We start from the raw sequence: 23,405 nt of genomic DNA, 5'->3' as shown, positions 1-23,405 counted from the left end.
CTCAAACTAACTGGCCTGTAGTTCCCAGCCTCCTCCTTACTTCTATTTTACTGAAGTGGAACCATACCCTTTGATTGTCAGACCTACGGGATCACACCCTATTCTAAACTCATGAGAGCCAATATTCAGACCTTGAGAGGCAGCTCAGCTACCTCCTACTATTGGCAGCAAACCCGGATATTCAATCTGGGGCTGTATCCAGCCGTGTGCATTGAATTTCTGGGTTAAATGCTGCTGCCAAAGACTTAACCAAGTCGATATTCATCAGCTGGCTGGCTAAGGCATAAAGGCCAAAAATTGACTTGTATTTTTGGGCAGGTCTATCTGGCTACTAGACTTAGCTAGTAAGTCAATGAATATTGGCGATGACTGGATATGTGTTGCAACAGGATGCTGGGAATTATTTAAAAAGAGATGGTTAACAAAGACTAAGAATGTCATAATGCCCCTGTATCGCTCCATGGTGAGACCTCTTCTGGAATACTGCGTTTAATTCTGGTCTCCTTATCTCAAGAAAGATATAGTGGCGCTAGAAAAGGTTCAAAGAAGAGCAACCAAGATGGTAAAGGGGATGGAACTCCTCTCGCATGAGGAAAGACTAAAACGGTTAGGGCTCTTCAGCTTGGAAAAGAGACAGCTGAGGGGAGATATGACTAAAGTCTACAAAATCCTGAGTGGAGTAGAATGGGTACAAGTGGATCGATTTTTCACTCCATAAAAATTACAAAGATCAAGGGACACTCGAAGTTACAGGGAAATACTTTTAAAACCAATAGGAGAAAAAAAAATTTTCACTCAGAGAATAGTTAAGCTCTGGAACGCGTTGCCAGAGAATGTGGTAAGAGCGGATAGCGTAGCTGGTAAGTTCCTGGAGGAAAAATCCATAGTCTGTTATTGAGAAAGACATGGGGAAGCCACTGCATGCCCTATATTGGTAACATGGAATGTTGCTACTCCTTGGGTTTTGGCCAGGTACTAGTGACCTGGATTGGCCACCATGAGAATGGGCTACTGGGCTTGATGGACCATTGGTATGACCCAGTAAGGCTATTCTTATGTCACCAGCCAATCAACACAATATACAGTGGAAGACAGCTGGATATCTCCAGCTAAATATCGGCAGACAGTTGGCCTACTGGTATTCAGCTGGCCAGGAGCCATTCCCACTCCGCTAAATACCATGGAATATCGGGTAGATAAGACAGCAGATCCACCATAACTTCCCTAAGTTCCTTCAGTACTCTCAGATGCATCCCATTCGTCCACATTGCTTTGTCTATTCTTAGTTTAGCCAGCTTCTCATGACCAGTCTTTTGAAAATCATTCAAAGTCTACGTCACATCATTCTCATTTGTGTGCGTTTCTCTCATTCTGTTCCCAGTCCTTCCTCTAAACAGAACAGGAATATTTGCTAAGCAAATCCACTTTATCCTCATCAGTCTCTACATATTCCTCCTGTTCATCCTTGAGTCTCATAAAAAGTCTTGTCCTGTCATTTTACTGTACTGGCTATTTTTCCTTCTATTTGCATTTTTCCTTTCACAACTACTTTCCCATTGTTGCTTGTCTTAGCTTTTCTGTAATCTCTTTGAAGGCTAACTTCTCTTTTCTTCCTTTTCAGTTACTTCTTTTGAAAACAAAACTATAGTGATCTCCATTTCATCTTTTAATTAATTTCCTAATAAAGAAGCTCATTGTCCTTAAAATATATCTTTTCAAATTTGCCCACTGCTTTTCTATTTCTTCTAAATGTTCCACTAACACTTGTCTGAGGTATTTCCACATCTTGACAAAGTTCTCTTGAAGTCTAGAATCCTTACATTTGAATGATTCACCTCCAGCTGTGTCCTAATACTTATTTCAGTTTAATTTCTTCTATAATGCTTGCTGAACCACATCTAGTAGTTACTATATGCCAAATCATCACCCAGTACATCATCCGAAACTGTCACTGTTCCAGTCGCCTCTGCTCACAACCTTGGAGTGGTCTTCGATTCCGACCTCTCATTTTCTACACACATCCAACAAGCTTCTATCTCTTCAATATCACCAAAATTTTCACCTTCCTCTCTGAGCACAATACCCAGAGCTTTCTAAGATTCAACAGCTACAGTCTAATAAGAAGCACGCTATCTTGCTTCAGTTCGATCTCTGCAGCTTTTGATGTGGTTAATCACAATATTCTGCATTACCTGCTTTCAGAAATCGGCCTTGATCAAATTGTTCTAGACTGGTTTGACAAATTTCTATCTTCGCACTCTTATTCAGTCCATATGAAAGGCTTCAATTTAAAATCGTGGAGAACCCTCTGTGGTGTCCCCCAGGGCTCTCCATTGTCTCCAATCTTATTTAACGTCTACATGAGTTCATTTAAACATTACAATTTGAATACCCGAGAAACTTTACTAACATATGCTGATGATATCTTCATATTACTTGAGGTTGATCCACATCTCGATAATTTGATACCCAATATTAACCATTGTATTACTAAACTTCAGTCCTGGGCAACAATGGTCCAGATGAAATTAAATGTTGCAAAGACTAAGCTTTTATGGCTTGGCCCAAAGTTAGATTCTCTCCCTTCTGCTGTGATCTTAGACTCAGGAGAATTTTTGAAAATTGAGTTTTCCTTGTTAATACTAGGTATTGTTATCGATTCTTCACTTACATTTAAGGACCAACTAAATTCGCTTATTAAAAAGTGTTTTTTCAGCTTCCGTGCTCTGAGAAGAGAGCACTTTTTCACCAACAACACTTCTCTGTATAGGTTCAATCGATCATTTTGTCAAGGCTAGAGTACTGCAATTCAGTGTATTTGGGTCTTTCAAAGGTCAGTCTGCAGAGACTTCAATTAGTACAGAACACTGCTGCTAAACTTATCTTTGGTAAGAGTAAATTTGATCACGTAACAGTGTACCTCAGAATTCAATTTAAGTGCATTTGTATTGCATTTAAGATCCTATTTGGCATTTTTGCCACTTTGATCCCTTTAGACTGGAATGTTCATAGATCTCATCTTGCCAAAAGTTCTCAAAAATTAAAACTTACATTTCCCTCTCTCAGTGGTGAAAACATAACCTTTAAGAGATTTAGTTATTCCTTTGCTTTTAAATTAACCGAATTCTGGAATGCTTTACCGCTTACATTAAGAAGTTTAGGTTCTTTAGCTTTATTACAGAATGTTCTGAAAACTTTTTTGTTTGCTAAACATTTTGGAAATTAACTATTTCAGTCTACTTTTTCTTGTCAAATTTATGTATTATGTTTTACATTATTGTAAACCGAGTCGAGCTCCTCTTGGTTGATGACTCAGTCTATGAAACTAAGTTTTAGTTTTGTCCATGCTCTCGTAACCTCATGCATAGGTACTGCAATCTACTTCTAACTGGTCTCCCGCAATGACTCATCTGCTACCAACCTCACTACGCTCATGTCACCCCTCTCCTTAAGCCACTTCATTGGCTCCCTATCTGCCATCGCATACAGTTCAAGATCTTATTGCTGACCTACAAGTATGGTCATTCTGTTGCCCCTCAATATCTCTCCTTGCTTCCCTCTCCTTATACACCTCCCAGAGAACTCTGTTCCTCAGATAAGCTACTCTTAGCTTTCCCTTCTCCTCTACTGCCAATTCCAGACTTTGTTCCTTTCATCTAGCTGCCCCCTATGCCTAGAATAAATTACCTGAGTTTGTCCATCAAGCCTCTTCCCTTCTCTTGTTTAAAAGCAGACTGAAAACCCACCTTTTTGATATAGCCTTCAATCCTTAACCCTACTCCTCTGACCTCCAACCAGCTGATTAACTGTTCCCCTTAACTGTATCCATGACATCCTGTTTGTCTGTCTTGGCTCTTTAGATTGTAAGCTCTTTCTAGCAGGGACCATTTTCTTCTTCTTTGTGACTCTGTGCAGCGCTGCGTGTGTCTGGCAGTGCTATAGAAATAATAGTAGTAGTAATATTACTTTTTTTTGCACATAGAAGTTCTATTCCTCACTTTCTTCCTTCTTAATAGATTATAACCTGGTATAACTATATCATAGCCATGGTTCTCTGTGTATCCTGTTTCCATGACTGCCACTAAATCCAAGTCGGCTTCTTCCAATATAGCGCTGAGGAATGAAAAATATTTCCCTTACTATGGGCATTAGTATATATACAGCAGCTTTCTAGATATTACCTTTTTACCTACTTCTGTACCAGGGGTTTTGAACCCAGTCCTCATAATACACTCAGCCAATCTGTTGTTCCTAACATCCACAGTGAAAATGCTTGAGAGATTTGCATACAATGGAGGCAGTGCATGTAAATTTATCTTGGACTCATCACTTACATTCCATGAACAGATAAATTCCTTGACAAAAAAGTGATTTTTTAGTCTGCGCATATTGAGGAAGGTCAAAGACTATTCCATCAGTAACATTTCTCAGTGTTGGTACAATCCACTGTGCTTGCACAGCTAGATTATTGTAACTCAGTTTATCTGGGCATTAAGCAGGGCAGTCTAAAATGACTTCAGTTGATACAGAATACTGTAGCTAAGCTCATCTTTGGGAAACGAAAGTATGATCATGTTTCCCCTTTGTTAAGAAAGCTTCACTGGTTCCCAGTTCGCTTTAGGATCCAGTTTAAATGCGCATGCATAATCCTTAATCTTCTCCACGGAATATTTGATCCTTTTGTCCCCTTATGTTGGAATACCCTCAGACTTTACGATTTGAGAAATACACAAAGATATAAATTATCCTTCCCTTCCTTTAAGGGAATTAAATCTGCTGGGAAGCTCAGTCGATCTTTTGTTTTCAAGTTTGTAGAGATCTGGAATGAACTCCCTGACTCCATTAGGCTTTTAGGCCAGCTGCAATTATTTCATAAATCCCTGAAAACTATGTTGTTCTCGCAATTTTTAAATGGTTTAACTACAGTCTCAACGAAATGACAATATTATAGATATTTTTCTCATGCGTTTTTACTATGTACTCTAGTTCTTAATTATAGTTCTTTTTTCGCTATGTACTCTAGTCTTAATTATATGTGAACCGAGTTGAGCTCCACTGGGAGATGACCTGGTATATAAACCGAAGATTAGATCTCATCTCATGCATATTCATTATGGATATCTTGAAAACCTGACAGGCTAGTTGTGTCCCAAGGACTGGGTTAAGAACTCCTGTTCTATACAAGTGTTTTGAGTTTTACTTACCCTTAAAGAGTTTTTATGTACTTGGGAGCTTTGTTTACAAGATATCCTCAGCAGTTTAGCAGGTCTTTTGTAGAGATGGTTTTCCCATTCTTTATAACCAGTAGATGCCATCTGTGCTCAACAGCTATAAAAACAGCTGGTTCATCAGCAATAAAACATATATGGGCAAATTTTAGAAAGGACGCAAAATTGGAATTGAGACATCCAGGGCAGGATGGGGTAAATATTCAGCTGGCAGCAGTGAGCATTTTGCTGACACCACTGATGGTATTCTCAAATATTCAATGCTAGACTATGTCTGGGCTTCAGCACTGAATATCCAGTTTATGTGGCACCAGCTAACCTATAGTCGGTTAAGTCAAAATTCAGAACTGGGCATAGGTTGCCACAAAGATACCATTGTGTTTTACATGGTCCCATTTATGCAGTTACCCTGGCCAGTTAAGTGATGAATATCAGCACTTAACCAGCCAAGTGCTGACTCTCCTTCAGAATGGCCCCAAAATAATTGGTTTTTATTTAGGTGCTAACCACAAATTTTCAGTGGCGATAACTGGCTAAATGTCGCTGAAAATTAGCTAATAGCTTCCAACAAGTGATTTAACCAGTCAGTGCATATGCCTAGAAGCAATATAGAAATGACTAATAATAATAGTAATAGTAGTGGCCGTTTCTGGCCAGTTAAATTGTTTTGACCATCAACTAGGTCATGTCAAATTCTGCTACTATTTTAGAACAGGAGTTGCTGATATAGTACAGTCAAAAAGAGGCAAATCCCAACAAAAATGTGCAAGTTAAAAAGCAATCTGGAATAACACGCAGTCCAAGGCAGTATGGCTACAGTCACTTTATTAGAACAGAGCAACTTGACAGCCATGTTTCAGCTAATGTCTGTATCGGGGGCATATATCAACATCCAGATTATTACAATAGAGGATTTCCAGTGAATTACCCATTCAACAATAAATTGATATCACTTCTTATATTGAAGGGTTATAGATCCAGTATAGCTCCAATAATTCAGTATAGCTCCAAATTTTGTTGTAAAACTAGTAACCAGAATTTTTATTTTACTACATAAAAGTCTAAACTGTCAACATGGGAACATAACTGTGTATGTTCATACATTATTGGGCAAGTTACTTCATAAAACTATTAAAGTTCTGGTTACTGCAAGGAAAAAACAAATTACTAGTTACTTGTTTGATAAAAGAAATAAGTTAAGTTACTGTGAAAAATAATATTTTACTTTTATTTACTTTATAATTGTTGGAAATAAACAGTTGTTTTGACATTACATAAAATTTATTATAGCAATTGGATATACATGAATTACAAAAAAAAAAAAAAATCTAAACAGAAAATGCTGAAGTCCTCAAATATAGATATCCAATAAAATTAGAGAAATATTTAAATCTAATAAAGAAAACAAACATGAAAATAGCCTAGCACTATGAACAGTACAAAATCAAGCATTGTCTATATTCAGCAGTCCTTGGTGTAGCAGCAGAGCTGCCTTCTGGCATCAATACCAGCAAAGAAAGAAAAACTTGTTCAATCAGAATGGTCACTCATAGGGTTCCCGTTTTTGATGTTATAGGCTCCTATTACAACAAAGGAGCAATTGCATTTCAAAATGTTTGTCTGTCATTCTGCATCTTCTTGGAGTCATAATTTGTCTGCCAATGCTGAAAAGCCTTTCAACAGGAGCACTTGAAGGTAAACCTGTGTTATACTTCAAAAACAGTGCCTTGATATGAGGAAACTGCAATACACTGATTATATCACGAGAACTGTCATTTAGAAATAGATCCAATTCAGCAGCAACATCACTTTTGTCACTGCCATCATCATTTTGAAAACAGAAGAAGTCATCTTCATAACTACAATCACTGCTGGATGAAGCTGGTGAAGTTTGTTCTAATGACAATTTCATTGTTTTCATTGCTTCGAAAAGAAGCTCTTTGTATTTCATCTTCATTTCATCACCTTCAACCCAACGAAGACGAAACTGTGGTAATATAACTGCAGCCAGAATCAAATCTTTGCGGTCAAAATAATGACCAAAATGCTCATTGAGCCCATGTTGAAGTGCACAAACCAGAGAAGAGGCATATTTAAGGTCTGTACCAACTTTGGTCAGCTTTGTTTTCAACATCACTAAAGTTGGCAACAAAAAGCCCAAAAAACATTTAGCTTCACTTTGTAGTATGTCCAGAGCACCTGCCAGTGGACTCATGACACGGCAGTACTCGCCTAGAAAAATTATTTCATGCTGTCTAAATCCAGTCACTCCCAAAGCTCTGCACAATTCATTCAGCAGGCTATCCGAGTTCATGTTTTTATCAACGATGGAATAAACTTTTTGAACAGCATAGAAGAAAGAATTCCACTGTATTGCATTAGGAATGATCAACTGCATATTGCATTTTTCCTGTACAATATCAGCTACCTGAGAACTTTGACTTGTCTTATTCCATAATACTGCACACTTTGCCATTGCACTTTGAAAAATCCTCTTAAAGGCTGTGTCATTACAAGCATCATCCAAGCCATTAACAGCTACCAAGTTTAGAGTATGCGCAGCACACCGTTGGTATGGTGGCAAAACATACTCCTTCTCTGCTGTATCATGGCCTTCAGCAAAGACCTCACTGATATTAGTAAAGACAATCTCTTCCGATTCAGATTCTTGCGGATTAAGAAACAAGCCATTAGCAATTGAGTCATCTGAAAACAAATGAAAGGCTCTGACGAAGTTAGAGCCATTGTCTGTGAGGGTCATTGTTACCTTAGCTGCCAGATTATAAGTACTGTGGACAGTCTCGAGAGTTGACGCTATCAGATTGTAAGTATGTTGACCCCTTATACGCTGACATGTAAGAGCGGCAGAGTGGCGCTGTAGAGAAGTCTCATCCAACCAGTGAACAGTCACACTGAAGAAACTGCGATTATGACTTGTCCAGATATCGGCAGTCGTGCAAACATAGTTTGCTTTGCTCAAATGAATACTCAGCGTTTCCTTCATTTTGCCAAATTTATCCTCAAGACATCCAACCAGAATATTTTGGCTCATAACGGATCTCCCTGGTTGCAATCCAGTGATGAGGTTCACAAAAGCTGGCTGTTCAACAACACTGAATGCCTGCATATCTTCTATGACAAAGTTCATGATGAGGTTATCTACTTGAGTCTGCGTCACTTTGATAATACGGTTAAAATTAACAGCCGATTGAACAAGTTTTTGTTTCTTTGCTGGCACCGATGCCACTTTATTACTTTCAGCAGGCCGTTTACATGACTCCAGATGCTTCAAAGATGCTGGATGGGCCACCTGAAATAAGAATATAAGTAAATTTCAGCTATTTAAGTTCATTACTGATCTACATAGGAAACAGGAACACCAAAAAATTGATTGTGCATACCTGCATATGTTTCTTCAAATTTGAAGTACTGTTTCTTGATGTGCTCAAAGGTTTGTGGTTCACCGGACAGAACTTGCACTTAACATAGATATTGTTACCTTTTTCGCTTACTAAATCAAAAAAGTCGACATAAACAGAGCGCATAAATGTTGAAGATGAAGACGAAGGCGCAGCCATCGTTGTTATCACTGGAAATCAAGCATTGATGTCATCTATTATTCTCTTGCCAGATTCTCCTCTTTGTCTTCCCTATGTACCTCTCTCTTTCCTCCAACTTCTTTTCTAGCATTGCCCCTCTACACCCCTCTCTTCCCCCTCTGCCAGTATTGCTCGAGTCCCTATGCTCTCCTACCCAGCATCTCCTTGCAATATTTCACCATCTCATTTTGTTATGTGGACACAGGGACAAGGATCCTGCTTTACAGAAAGTTGTTTGGAAGTTAACTGCGCTGAGAGAATACAATGTGTAACAGAATACTCGGATTAGAGAGAGAAAACATGGGAAAAGTTAAATGAATTGTAAATGAAAAACTAGAGAAATAAAAACACATCTATATGAAATAATAAAACATAGAACATACATGCAAAATACCGAATAAGTGACTACAAACTATAAGCATTCCAGATCTGACATATTTTAGTCACATAACAGCAAATAAAATTTGGTTTTCTGCCTTTCCTTGTTTGATCATTTTATTTTTCACATCATCTTGGTCCCAGTCTGGTTTCTTCTTCACTCTGTTTAAACTCACTCGCCAGGGTCATCATTCTTCTCCCATCTCTTTGTCCCTATCTTCCCCCCATGGCTTAACATCTCTCCCCCTCTATGTCCATATACTCCCTCTCCTATTATCTCGCTGTGCCCATATACCATTCCTATACAGTGTCTCCCCTTTGTGTTCCTCTCTTTTCCCTCCCCTTCCTGCATTTGACCCTCCCGCAAGTCCAATATCTCTCTCCCTTCCCTCCAATCCCCCCACCACAGGTCCAGCACCTCTCACCAGTCTCCTTTCCCTTCTGCAGGTCCAGCACCTCTCTCCTTTCCATCCAGCTAACCCCTCCTGCAGTTCTAACACCCTTTTATCCAGCTCCCCCCCACGTCTAACACTTCTCTCCCTTCTCTCCCCCCCCAAAAAAAAAGCAGGTCCATAAAAATATAAGAATAACCATTTTGGGTGAGTCAAACCAATGGTCCATCTAGCTCAGTATCCTATTTTCACAGTTTTCACAGTATCCTGTTTTCAAAGTCATAAGTACTTTCAGAAACCCAAATAGTAGAAACATTCCACGTTACTGATCCCAGGACAAGTAGTGGCTACCCCATGTCTGTCTATAGCAGACTACAGACTTTTCCTCCAAGAACATCCAAACCTTTTTTAAACCCAGCTTAACTAACTGCTGTTACCACATGCTCTGGAAACGAGTTCCAGAGATTAACTATTCATTGAATGAAAAAATATTTACTCCTATTTGTTTTAAAGGTATTTTCCTGAAAACCCACCTTTTTAAGACAGCCTTGAACTCATAACCCTACTCCCTTATGCCCTCTGCTCACCACCCTCGCCAGCAGTTTAATCATCCCCTCTAACTGTAACCTCTACCTTGGCATCCTGATTAGATTGTAAACTCATTTGAGCAGGGACTGTCTCCTTGTAACTCTATTCAGCACTGTGTATGCCTGGTAGCACTCTAGAAAGAATTCATAGTAGATAGTAGTAGTAGTAATTTCATTGAGTGTTCCCTAGGTCTTTGCAATTGTTGATGGAGTAAAAAAAAAAAAAAAATCGATTCACTTTTACTTGTTCTATATCACTCAGAATTTTGTAGACCTTAATCATATCTCCCCTCACCCACCTCTTTTTCAAGTTGAAGAGTCCTAACCTCTTTAACCTTTCTTCATTAAAAGGCATTTCATTCCCTTTAATATTTTGGTCACTCTTTTTTTTTTTTTTATATAATTCTGCTATCTTTTTTTGAAATATGGGCAACCAGATTTGCATGCAATACTCAAGGTGAGATCACACCATGGAGCAATACAGAATGTGACAGGGAAGCCCCAGTCAGACTTAAACCAGACCAGGAAAGAAAGCATACCGGTGCCCAAAGAAAGAAACCTGCCTGTTAATGCTGTGCCCTGTCCTAAAGAAAAGTAGGTAGGTTATAGAAAGGGGGACATTGTAGATGAAAACAGGAGGGTCGCTCCACTTCCCTACAATTCCTTTCAAAAAGATAACCTCAAGCAAAAACCCTCTGCAGGCAGAACACACAGCAAGGGTTAAAGAAAGGGGAGGAACTCTAAAGCTACAGAGTGTTCTGTCAGCCAGAGTAAGCCTGAAGCCTCAGCAGAATAAATTAAACACAGCTGATCTCAGCAGAAGGCAATCAGGAGCTCACAGGAAAGCAAGACAGGAGGGAGAAAATATACTCCAGTGCTTGCACCTCGCAAACACATTCAAAGCTGCTCTAGAGCTCTTAGGAACCCTGCACGGAAACAAAGGTTAGAGGGCATTGGGGAAAAGCCTGGGCAGCAGTACTTTGAGACTGCTTCATGCAGTGGGAAATCCCTGTACTCAGAAGGGGAGGAATTGCCCATGGAGATAGGGCAGGGTGATTCAGAAGTGTACAGCAACCCTGAAATGGATTGGAACCCTGAAGAAGCGAGTATGAATGAAGAATGGATGTGTGAATGAAAGTCTGTGGGGAAAATGACTAAAAGTCTCTAACAAACCAATGATGCTTAAGAGAATGAGAGAAATGCTTAGAGAACTTAAGACTGGTTCTTGCATAACTGTGGGACTGAGAGACTAGTTGTAAGCCAGCCATAAATCTGTCTACCTGGAAAGTATGTTGGTGGCGGTTGGGCAAAGGCAGGTCTCTGCTCCATAAAAGAAACTTTAAAGGTAGCCCAGAGTCCTTACAGTTATAGGAACCGGGGAGGAATTGAAGACCATCATTAATAAGAGGGTGGTGTAGGGTCCTTATTCCCCTGTCCAGAACTGAGCTAGTTACATAGAAACATAGAAATAGACGGCAGATAAGGGCCACGGCCCATCAAGTCTGCCCACTCCATTGACCCTCCCTATCTATCTTTGCGGATAGATCCCACATGTTTGTCCCATTTGGCCTTAAAATCTGGCACGCTTCTGGCCTCAATAACCTGAAGTGGAAGACTATTCCAGCGATCAACCACCCTTTCGGTGAAGAAGAACTTCCTAGTGTCACCGTGCAGTTTCCCGCCCCTAATTTTCCACTGATGTCCCCTTGTTGCCGCGGGACCCTTGAAAAAGAAGATATCCTCTTCCACTTTGATGCGACCCGTGAGGTACTTGAATGTCTCGATCATATCTCCCCTCTCTCTACGTTCCTCGAGTGAGTAGAGCTGCAACTTCCCTAACCGCTCCTCGTATGGGAGCTCCTTGAGTCCCGAGACCATCCTGGTGGCCATTCTCTGGACCGATTCCAGTCTCAGTACATCCTTGCGGTAATGTGGCTTCCAAAATTGCACACAGTACTCCAGGTGCGGTCTCACCATGGATCTATATAGTGGCATAATGACTTCAGGTTTACGGCTGACGAAACTCCTGCGTATGCAACCTATGATTTGCCTTGCTTTGGATGAAGCTTGCTCAACTTGGTTTGCAGACTTCATGTCATCCCTGACAATCACCCCTAAGTCTCTTTCTGCTTCAGTTTTTGTCAAGATCTCGCCATTTAGGGTGTAAATCTTGCATGGATTTCGGCTTCCCAGGTGCATGACTTTGCATTTTTTGGCATTGAAACTGAGTTGCCAGGACCTAGACCAGCGCTCCAGTAGAAGTAGGTCATGCATCATATCATCTGCCATCGAATTATTGTCTGTTGTGCTCTTGTTCATTACATTGCTTAGCTTGGCATCATCGGCGAATAATGTTATTCTTCCTCGGAGCCCTTCTGTCAAGTCTCTTATGTAGATGTTGAACAAGATTGGGCCCAGGACGGAGCCCTGTGGCACTCCACTTATCACCTCCGACATTTCGGAGGGGGTGCCATTCACCACCACCCTCTGAAGCCTACCTCCAAGCCAGTTCCCAACCCAATTTGTCAATGTGTCGCCCAAACCTAAAGAACTCATCTTGCTTAGCAACCTGCGGTGTGGTACGCTATCAAATGCCTTGCTGAAATCTAGGGATCTAGGGACTCACCAGCATCCAGCTTCCTCGTCACCCAGTCAAAGAAGCTGATCAGGTTGGATTGGCAGGATCTCCCCTTAGTAAATCCATGTTGGCGGGGATCCCGTAGTTTCTCCTCGTCCATGATTCTATCCAATTGGTGTTTGATTAGGGTTTCCATTAGTTTGCTCACTATCGATGTGAGACTCACTGGTCTGTAATTTGCCATCTCCATCTTGGAGCCTTTCTTGTGGAGTGGGATGACGTTAGCTGTCTTCCAGTCCATCGGGACGTTACCTGTACTAAGGGAGAGATTGAAGAGCACGGACAGCGGTTCCGCTAGGACATCACCCAACTCCCTGAGCACCCTAGGGTGTAGGTTGTCAGGCCCCATTGCCTTGTTGACCTTGATTTTTGACAGCTCGCAATAGACGCTGCTGGGTGTAAACTTGAAATTACTAAACGGGTCAACTGATTTAACCCTTGTCTGTGGCTGAGGGCCGATTCCCGGCGCCTCGCGGGTGAAGACTGAGCAGAAGTATTCATTTAACAGTTGGGCTTTTTCCGAGTCCGTTTCTACATAGTCTCCGTCTGGTTTTCTGAGACGTACTATCCCTCCCGAGTTCTTATTTCTGTCACTGATATACCTAAAGAAAGATTTATCTCCTTTCTGGATGTTCTTTGCTAGAGACTCCTCCATGCGGAATTTGGCCTCCCTAACTGCTGCTTTGACGGCCCTTGACTTGGCCAGATATTTTACTCTAGAGTCCTGTGTCCCTGATTGTTTGTAAGAGATGAATGCTTTTTTTCTTCTCTTTGATGATGTCCGAGATCTCCGTAGAGAACCACTGTGGCTTGTTGTTCCTATTCCGTTTGCTTACTGATTTAACATAGCGGGTTGTTGCTTCCTGTATGGTGGCTTTCAGAGTTGACCACATTTCTTCCACGCTGTCAGTGTCTGCTTGGCTTTGTAGCGCCTGGTGAACGAAGTCTCCCATGTCTTGGAAGTTTGTGTCTTTGAATTTGAGAACCTTGGTCATTGAGGTAGATTTCGTGAAACCTTTCATGAGATTGAACCATATCATATTGTGGTCACTGGAGGCCAAAATTTCACCCACCGAGACCTCTGTGATACTTTCCCCATTGGTAAGTACTAGGTCCAGTATAGTTAACTCGAGGAAATACCTTATTTAGGGAGACAGGTATTATTACTTCCTGGATTGCCTTTAAACGTGCAGGCTGTGTTAAAAGCCATACAGAAAGAGAGGAGAGTGGAGACAGTACTGGGAGGCCACTAGGGCCTACCCAGGCTGTCCAGGGATTCCTGGACTTGAGAAACTTTAAAGCATAAAAGCTACAAGGACTGAGATATAAGTGGCAGTTGAACTTTGAGTGGCTGGAAGGCAGTTTGGACTTTTTTTTTTTTTTTTGAGAAGGGGGGGTTCCTTCTTTTGTTTATGCTGAACTTCTGAGAAGGGTTTATCAGCGGACTGAATAGAGATGGGCCTAGGTGGCTGCCTAGGTGATTTGTGTAAATGGAACTATGCAATGTCTGCTAATAATAAAAAACATTTTTTTGCCACTACTTGATTTTCTTTTATTTCTTTGATGCCAGTATTAAGTGGTCTCCATAGAACTGCTCGGCTTTGCGCCTGTGCCGGGAGCTGCGATGGGGGGGAACGCTAACCAAATTCCTCAGCCCCGTCACAAGAGGCACCATAATATTCTTGGTCTTTTTATTTATTAATTTCCAAATGATATATAGATACAACATGCAAAGAAATTAAACAAAGTTTTTTTAATCAGAAAAAAATTCAAAAGAAATACATTGGTGCCCTCTAGACCACATCAAGCAGTTTTAAAGGCCATAGAAGGTCTGGGAGAAAGATGCCAACCATTGTATTTTTTATTTGTAGTATTTACATACCACTTATAATATAAGTGGTTTTACATACAGGTACTAAATTATTTTCACTCTCTGCCCTGGCAGGCTCACACTCTATCTAATGTACCTGGGGCAATGGGGGATTAAGTGACTTGCCCAGGATCAAAAGGAGCAGCATGGGATTTGAACCCACAATCTCAGGGTACTGAGGCTGTAGCTCTAACCACTGTGCCACACACTTTGTAGACAAAAAGATGCTCTTTCTTAGGGTACAAAAACAAACAAACAAAAAATCATCTATGATGGCCCACATAGCACAAGTTTTACCATGTCATATTTTTGCAGGGACTTTTGGCCTACTCTTGGCATACTAAGACCCAATAATTGTCCCTTTCTTTTCCCTCCCTCCCTTCCCCCCGAAGCTACGCCAAAGCCTGCCTGCCCCCAAGCCGACCCACTGTCAATTACTCCTCCCTCCGGTCTGCTGCCACCCGCAATTATCCCCCGCCGCAACTCCAGGAAGGGAAGGGCCAGGCGCGTGCACTGATTGCACGTCACTGGACCGCAAGCCTTCCCCCCCCTCGACATCAATTCTGAATTGAGTGTCTGCACATGCTCAAGGCCTGCTGGCTCCTGCCCTTTCCGGAATTCTCGAAGAAGTCCAGCAAACCTTGAGTATGCACAGATGCTCAAGGGCCTTCACCAGCACAGAGTGTTGGCTACTGTTTCCAGAGTATCGGGCTTGTGAATACGATGTCGGTCTGGGGCGGGGGGGGGGGGGGGGGGGGGAAGGGAGCGGCTAATGATTCTCCAGCACTGCCAGTGGCCTCCTCTGAACTTTTCTTTTGCTGTGGTCCACCCACCTCTGAAGCAACTTCCTGTTTCTACTTGAGTGGGCCGCAGCAAAGGAACGGTATAGAGGAGGTCTGGGCAGTGCAAGAGAATCGCTCCCATGCCAGCAACGTGTTTGTAGTTTTCTTGGTAAGGGAGAATATTTGGTGCAACCGGGGGTGAGGAGGAAAAAGAAAGAAAGAAAGAGAGAAAGTGAAAGAAAGAGAAAGAGACCAGCTTCCTGATTGGCCAGAAATAAAGCGAACGCATGCTGATTGGACAGTCTCAATCCAATTTTGAAGCATGATCTGTAAAAAGTTATAGTAGTAGCTCTGTTCTAGTATCAAAACTGTAGAATTAGAAGCAAGTGGTATTAAATGCAAAGGGCACACAGGCACCTTGTTTCATTCTTTTTTTGATTGTTTGGCGTTGACATTCTGGTCCGACATACTGACTTGTGTAGATAACATATTGCAGCATGATGTGGACTGGAATGTCATTGCTTTACTTTTGGAAGATGTTCAACATCTGATGCAGCAGGGCTTGAGTGTCCCTGCCCAGAAGTTTGTATTTGATGCTTATTTGTTGGGCAAAAAGGCAGTTTCACAGGTTTGGTCCTCCGAGCAGGCACCATCATATTCTCAATGGATCGCCAAAATGTGTCAACAAGCTCAATTTGAACTGGACTCATATGCTAAAAGGCACCAGACGCAGTGGAAGCAATATTGTGTTCTTTGGACTTGCTGGAGTTCTCTCCTTGTCTCTTGTTTTCCTCTGCTTGTCCAGGTTCCCGAGCCTACGGTGATCAGGGTCTGACGCCTTGTTCCTTGAATGGATGCCTCTTTTGCACAGGGAACTATCAAGTCTTGCACTTTGATACTCTGTTCTCACTGTTTACTTGCTTTCTGGAGCCATTGTTAAGTCTTTCTGTATTTTTGTACAACTGCTGTTTGCTGGATTGTATCCATTATACCAATGTTGAGCGACCACTATTCATTCTGCTGTTAGTGTATGTTTGGTTGTATGTATGACTGTGTGACTGATGTGCATGGATTTCTGATTGCTGTGTGTGTGGTGGGGTTTGTAGTGTGGCTGTCCCTTAGGGTACAGCACTGGCACACACCACTGTTATAGCCCCGGCGTGCTTCCCCAAGTAGGAGGAAGTCCCTGTAGTGGTGGGCTTGCCTAGTTTATAACAGTCAGAATGGCATCCAATAGGTAAGCTTTCAAAAACAAACAAAATTTATTTGGCATTCAAGTTAACACAAATGTGTTCTGGAGTACAGCCAATCAAAACAAAAACATCAAAATTTCTCTCACCAGCCTGGTCTGGTAAACACCCTGAGTGCTCAGTTCATGCCCCAGCTAAGTTCAGCTAATTTTCCAGCTCTAACAAAAATATGAATCACAACATCATCATTATTCAGTTCTTTAGTCAAAAGAAAAAAAACCACACCATTTCATCTCAGGTATTGAGGATTTCCATACCTCTCAATGCTCCAAAAAGCACAAGGTTGGTGGATTTACCAAATCGGCACTTTGCACAAAAAAATGCAATAACCCACAAATCCCTCCATAGAGATGACAGGTAAATCCTGCCCCCCAACCTTAAGGTCTCGTTAGCTCTACTGGAGACAAAACAAAATGTCTAGGTAACATCAGTCTTACCTCTGCTTAACTGTAGCAGAGCTCTTGCATGTAGTGGCAGTCATCTTGAAACAAACAAACAAAAAAAAAAACCTTCAGCAAAAATAAAAAACCAACAAAAAAAAAAAACAATTCACTGCCAGGTTTCCAAGGATAAACTTTTCTCTACCAAAAGTCCCAACAGGTTCATACAATCCCAGTAGAACTCTCAGTCAAACAACTTCCTTAGAAGCAAGTAGTTACCCCCAGCATACAAAAACAAAACTCATGCAGAAAAGGAAGCTCAGGCAGGACATTCCATTCCATGGCTTCAGGCACACTGTCCTCTTGAAAATCCTCTCCTGCATCAGGTGTCTGCATTTCAATATCCTCTGGTTGCTGGACTGTGGAGGCTCCTCCAGCATAGGAGCTTCCCTGGGCTGCCTCCTTGACTGAGCTTCCCAGCCCTCTAAATGCTGCTGAGCTGTAGAGCCACGCCCAGCCCTGCATGGGGGGGATTGTCTCTGTTCAGCTCTGACTGCCTCTCAGCCTGTTTAGCCAGCAATTTCAAGATGGATGCACTCAAAGGGGCATAACATATTTTTCCAGACTGTACTAAGGGAAATTAAGTGCAAGCAGAATTCCGAGACTAAAAAATCTGGCCCAAGGCCAGAACGGGAGTTGGGCTTGTGACAGATTGCAGGTTTCGGGGCAGCTGTTGGGGATATTCTTTCTATTCTATTTGTTGCTAATTGGTGAAAGTAACCAGAGTGGACCATTGTTTTGTTCATGCTGTCTTAATTATTGCTGGATATGGTATTTGTTTGTGCTTTGCTGCTAATTGTTTGTATTCTTTTCGATTTGACTGACTTTCGCCTTAATAAACATGATTATACAAAAAAACAAGTGATCTTAAAAAGTTGATTTTAATAGGCAAATGTATCCCTTATAATGTGGTACACAGACAAATCTATTGGGTCAACAAAGAAATTAAAATAAAAAAGACCAGAAAGCTAAAAGAATGCACTCCTTCCAGTTCACGTGCAGAAGGAAAAAACTGCAAGTGGCAGTTGAGCTCCTTTTGAAGTAGGAGGGTCACAGAAAAAAATCCAGAGTGGATTTCTTCTGCATATGGCTCGCGGCCAAGGGGAGATAACCCGCTTGTTCAGAATGACAAACCTATTGCACTGAATATGCATGAGATAAAGTTGCCTGCACTATTTCATTCATATTCATTGTGGGTATCCTGAATACCTGACTGGCTAGATGTGTCCCGAGGACTGGGTTGAGAACTGCCTGCTCTTAAGCTACAAAAGATAGCAAGGTTTTTAAAGGAATGGACCAAGGCAATAGGACTAACTACTGTAGTACCTTATATAACATTAACATTTTAAAAACTTTGCTCTCCATCTAGTGGGAAGATAAGAAGATATCAATGATTTGAATATTTCATCCCTATAACAAATGAGCAGATGAATTCTGGATCACTTGCAGCGCTCTCTTAATCGATCCTAGCAGTCCAGCCATGATTGCGTTGCAGAACTCTAGCGGAGCTAAAACCACAGAATTCCAAGATGGGATTGGGACTTCTATACTGCCCTTTTTGTAGTTATACAACCAGAGTCAAAGCAGTTTACATACATGTACGTCAAGCACTTTCTGTCCCAGTGGGCTCACAATCTATTCATCTAATGTACCTGGAGCAGTAGAGGATTAAGTGACTTGCCCGTCACAGGGAGCAGTGCAGGTTTGACCACAACCTCGGGGTGCTGAGGCTGTAGCTCTAACCACTATACCACACTCTCATCCAAAGATGTTCCAGTTTAAATTTTCTAACACAATTTTTAAAAAAAAGTTTTTCTAATCCTTTCATTGATTTGCAGTTTACATGTCAAACATCTAATCAAAGAGGACGTTCCTCTCTGCTGAATAGCTCCTGCCAAATCCTTTTCCTCTGTTGAGGAACAATTTTCTCCTCAGACACTGTGTTAGTAGGCTTCCTTTGCTCCTCTAGCATTTCATCCAAAGTCCACCAAACAAAGAAAGCACTCTGGGGAGTTCTTCCTATTATCTGGATAATCTTGGAAGCCTCTGGTCTGGTGGCTGCTAACCCAAGTTGAAAACCATACTAAGGAAGAAGGGAAGCAGGCATCAGGTCCCTGCTATATCACGTTTTTTTAAAGTATGGTATATCATCAAAATCAATTGAAGAGAAAACCCTCATGAGGATCCTATTAGATGTGGGCAGTGATGTAGTGAGGGGAGGAGGGCCCCCCCGTGCACCCTCCTCTCTGCCCCTCACACTCTTTCCCCATCCCCAAGCCACACTCATGCCCTCCCTCCCCCGTACCTCTTTAAATCTTCGCTAGCACAAGCAGCTTCTCCAGCCTGCTGCTCAGGCTAGAGTTGGTTTTCCCTCTGATGTCACTTCCTGGCCCCATGACCTGGAAGTGATTTCAGAGGTGAGCCAGGATGATGTAAGCAACAGACTGAAGAATTTGCTCACGCTGGCGAAAATTTAAATAGGTACGGGGAGGAGGGAAGGGAGGATGCGAGCATGGTGTGGAGGGCAGAGAAGTGCCAAAGCCCCCTCAAAACAGCACCCGGGGTGGTCTGCCTCACTGCCTCCCCCTTTACACTACTGGATGTGGGGCCACCAACAAAGAATCACTAAACCTTTCCCACCCAAATCCTGTGAAAGGCAAGAGGGAAACTCTTGCTTGCCTGCCTGCCCACATTCTGCAGCTATAAAATGGCCAAATATCACACTACATCAGCATTTCCCAAAGCATCTCTTTCCTAGGCTTCTTGAATACAATCCTTCACAAGTGAGCTTAATCCAAGGTTCAGGAACTCCTACAGTCTGTTCGCACTGGATTACTGCCCCCAAAAGGAAAGAGATTGCTTGCTTGATTACTCCGATTATCTCATCTGACACAGTGTGTTTCTGCTGCCATTATCAACTTCCAAGCCTAATAGATTATACACATTTTAGGAAGGATAGAAAAAAAAAAATGACTTCATCTCATGTGTGTCTGAGCCGACTGAGCTAGAGAGCTGCACGGGAACGGGGATGACGGGAATCCCGCGGGACCCGCGGGGATCCCGCGGGTTCCCCCTTTGGGTCACGGGGATCCCGTGGGGACGCCCCCTAGGGTCGCAGGGATCCCGTGGGGACGCCCCCTAGGGTCGCGGGGATCCCGTGGGGACGCCTCCGAGGGTCGCGGGGTTCCTGCGGGGTTGGATCGCAGCGGGGTTGGTCGAGCCGCGAGGGTAGTCTCCTTCTCCTTACCTGCCCTGTCGCAGCACACATCCGAACAGAAATCTTCCCGATGTCAGCGCTGACGTCGGAGGGAGGGCTTAAGCAAAGCCCTCCCTTCCTCCGACGTCAGCGCTGACATCAGGAAGACTTCCGGTCGGCTGTGTGCGGCAGGGCAGGTAGGAAGAAGGCAATGGCGTACGAAAGAGGGGGGAGGGGGCGGACCGCCCCGGAGAATGTGCACAGCCGGTCAGATCCCCCGATCGACCGACAACAGGCCCGGCCGACAAATCTCCCTGCCCTGTAGCCGCGAATCTAAATTACCTCTTACAGCAGCTTCACTACTCCAGCTGCTGTAAGAAGGTAATTTAGATTCGCGGCTACAGGACAGGGAGATTTGTCCGACCGGGCCTGTTCTGTTGTCGGTCCGGTGCAAAAGCGCCACAAAGGTGGAGGCAGGGAGGGAGGAAAGGTGGAGTGGAGAAGAAAAGACGCTTAAGGGGGGAGAAGGCCGCTGAAAGCACTGGGGAAGACAAAGGGGTGGAAGAGAACGCTGAAAGGACATGGGGTAAACGGGAGGAAGGGGGGGGGGAAGGACCCTGAAAGCACTGGGGAAGACAAAGGGGTGGAAAAGAACGCTGAAAGGACATGGGGTAAACGGGAGAAAGGGGGGGAAGGACCCTGAAAGCACTGGGGAAGACAAAGAGGTGGAGATTGCCACTGAAAGGACATGGGGAAGACAGAGGGGGGAGAAGGCCGCTGAAAGGACATGGGGAAGGCAGAGAGGGGAGAAGGATGCTGCCTGACAGGACATGGGAAAGATGGTGGGGGAGAAGGACACTGAAAGGAAATGGGGAAGAGGGAATGGGAAGAAGACGCTGGCAGGGAAGAAGACAGAGGTGCCAGACTATGGGGGGAGCGGAGGGAAAAAGATGGGTGCCAGACCAATTTGGGAGGGGGGAGAAAGGGAGAGGCACAGTAACAGAGCAAATGGAAGACACAGAGAGAAGAGAGGCAGTGGATGGAAGGAATTGAATGAGAACATGAAGAAAGCAGAAACCAGGCAATAAAGGTAGGAAAAAAATTCTTTTTTTTGCTTAAGGATAAAGTAGTATATTAGTTGTGTTGATAAAAATTTATAAACATTAGAGGCTCTGGTAGAAACCCGTTTACAAAGTATGTATTCTTCCCAATTAATATTTCCAAATTAATAAAGTCTTTTTGCTTATTTTTAAATGGGTTTCTACCAGAGCCTTTAATTCAGTAGCATAATTAAATGAAATAACTATTTCTGTAGTTTATAGTGACGGGCGGGGACGTAGGGGATTCCTCGCGGGGACGGGCGGGGACGGAGGGGATTCCTCGCGGGGACGGGTGGGGACGGAGGGGATTCCTCGCGGGGACGGGTGGGGACGGAGGGATTCCTCGCGGGGACGGGTGGGGACGGAGGGATTCCTCGCGGGGACGGGTGGGGACGGAGGGATTCCTCACGGGGACGGGTGGGGACGGGTGGGACTTTGGCGGGGACGGGTGGGGACGGGTGGGATTTCTGTCCCCGCGCAACTCTCTAGACTGAGCCAAAAGGAGATTGTGGTACAGTGCCTGCTATAGAAAGACTGCTACACATCTATTTCAGGAACAACCTACACAAGGGGGAAGGGAGAAATAGCACCTGAGGTCTGTCACCTAGGACTCAAAACACTTACTTCTTAGGGGCCATAGACAAGGTCTTTGCCCTTAGGTCTGTCCTGTGCTAAACTTCATTAATTCAGATGTCTGGAGACAGACAGAAATAATGGCTGAATTCTCTACTATTGTAGAACAGAGAAGTGGTTCTTAAACCTATCCTGAGGGACCCCCACCAGCCAGCCAGGTTTTCAAGATATCCCTCATGAATATGTACGAGACATATTTGCATATAACAGATGACAGACATGCACCTCTGCATCATGCATATGCATGAAGGATATCTTGAAAACCTGACTGGCTGAAAGTCCCCAAGGACAGGTTTAAGAACCACTAGAATAGAGTAAGAAAACCATTTTTTCTGTCTCCATCTGCTGGCAGGGAGTATAATCCAGTAATCTGGGTTGGTTGAGGCATACAGGAAGTGCCCTCTGCTAGAGAATCCCACCTGTCACTCTTGATACTGATTTTGGAGACCCCCCCCCTCCTGCTTTTGTCAGCTGGGTTCCTGTCTGCCTCTCTGTCTACCAGGATTGCATCGTTCACAGAGGAGACAAAGAAGTTGTTCCAGTGAAGAAAAAGGGACAGCGTAGAAGTGCAGAATGAAGAAAGATAAAAAATAAAGGAGGAAGGATTAAAAAAAGATAATAGGGAATAAGACAGGAAATAATTAAAGAAAAGTATGTAAAGGGACTGAAGAGGGGAGATGTTTTTGAGAAGAGAGGCCAGCCTTAGAGAAATGATATGGAGGAAGAGATGGAAAAGGAGAAAAAGGGAATTAATGACAAACATTGAAAAAAGCACAAATGATGAATCTAGAACAAATAAAATCAACAAAGTTGAAATGGCTTGGTGCTGAATATAATGATTGTTCTCAATGTACTTGGTTAATAAGAAGCATCTTTCTAATAAGAAATATTTGGATCGGCTTATCGCCAGTTGTAAACAAAACTACATCACCTCCATTCAAGTCCTCACATGAGCCTCTGTTCTCGCAGCCCTGGGGCTCCATCCTGAGTCCATTCTGCTTAAATTGGATTAAAATGTCAGGTCGGACATTAGGGAAGCCTGTTAAGGGAAAAGATGATTACAAGTGGAACATGTGCTTGATGTTTGTCAAAGCAATGCCATGCTATCTGCAGGCTACAACCTGGAAACAGTAACTGGAAACATTGAGCAACACAGAAGGTGAAAAGCCTGGGTCTCAATTACAGAAGTAGAGGTAATGCTAGTGTAGCTGAGCAATGCAGAGACACACCTTTGATGCACTGAAATGCATCAAAGTCATAAAAAATATAAGACCAATGGTCCATCTAACCCAGTATCCTGCTTCCAACAATA

General features: G+C 42.9%; 1 protein-coding gene across 5 annotated transcripts in view; it reads right to left on the bottom strand.

Annotated features, from left to right (window-relative positions):
• Positions 1-23,405, bottom strand: part of LOC117359480 (zinc finger protein 510-like) — a 141,936-nt gene that overhangs the window by 20,096 nt on the left and 98,435 nt on the right. For 3 of the 5 annotated variants that reach the window (XM_033942341.1, XM_033942339.1, XM_033942343.1), the window contains 3 exons: positions 23,025-23,132; positions 8,630-8,817; positions 6,075-8,538 (listed from right to left, as the gene is read on the bottom strand). In XM_033942341.1, the coding sequence (XP_033798232.1) occupies positions 6,799-8,538; positions 8,630-8,817; positions 23,025-23,132 (2,036 nt within the window). In that variant the 3' untranslated portion in view covers positions 6,075-6,798. Of the gene's footprint in view, positions 1-6,074; positions 8,539-8,629; positions 8,818-23,024; positions 23,133-23,405 lie in introns of those variants that run through there. The other 2 variants (XM_033942340.1, XM_033942344.1) reach the window with 2 other exon arrangements.

This window comes from Geotrypetes seraphini, chromosome 4, assembly GCF_902459505.1.
Source record: "Geotrypetes seraphini chromosome 4, aGeoSer1.1, whole genome shotgun sequence".
NCBI classification, from domain to species: Eukaryota; Metazoa; Chordata; class Amphibia; order Gymnophiona; family Dermophiidae; genus Geotrypetes; species Geotrypetes seraphini.
The sequence above is the reverse complement of the archived record's forward strand: the minus strand, read 5'-3'. Positions and strand labels throughout refer to the sequence as shown.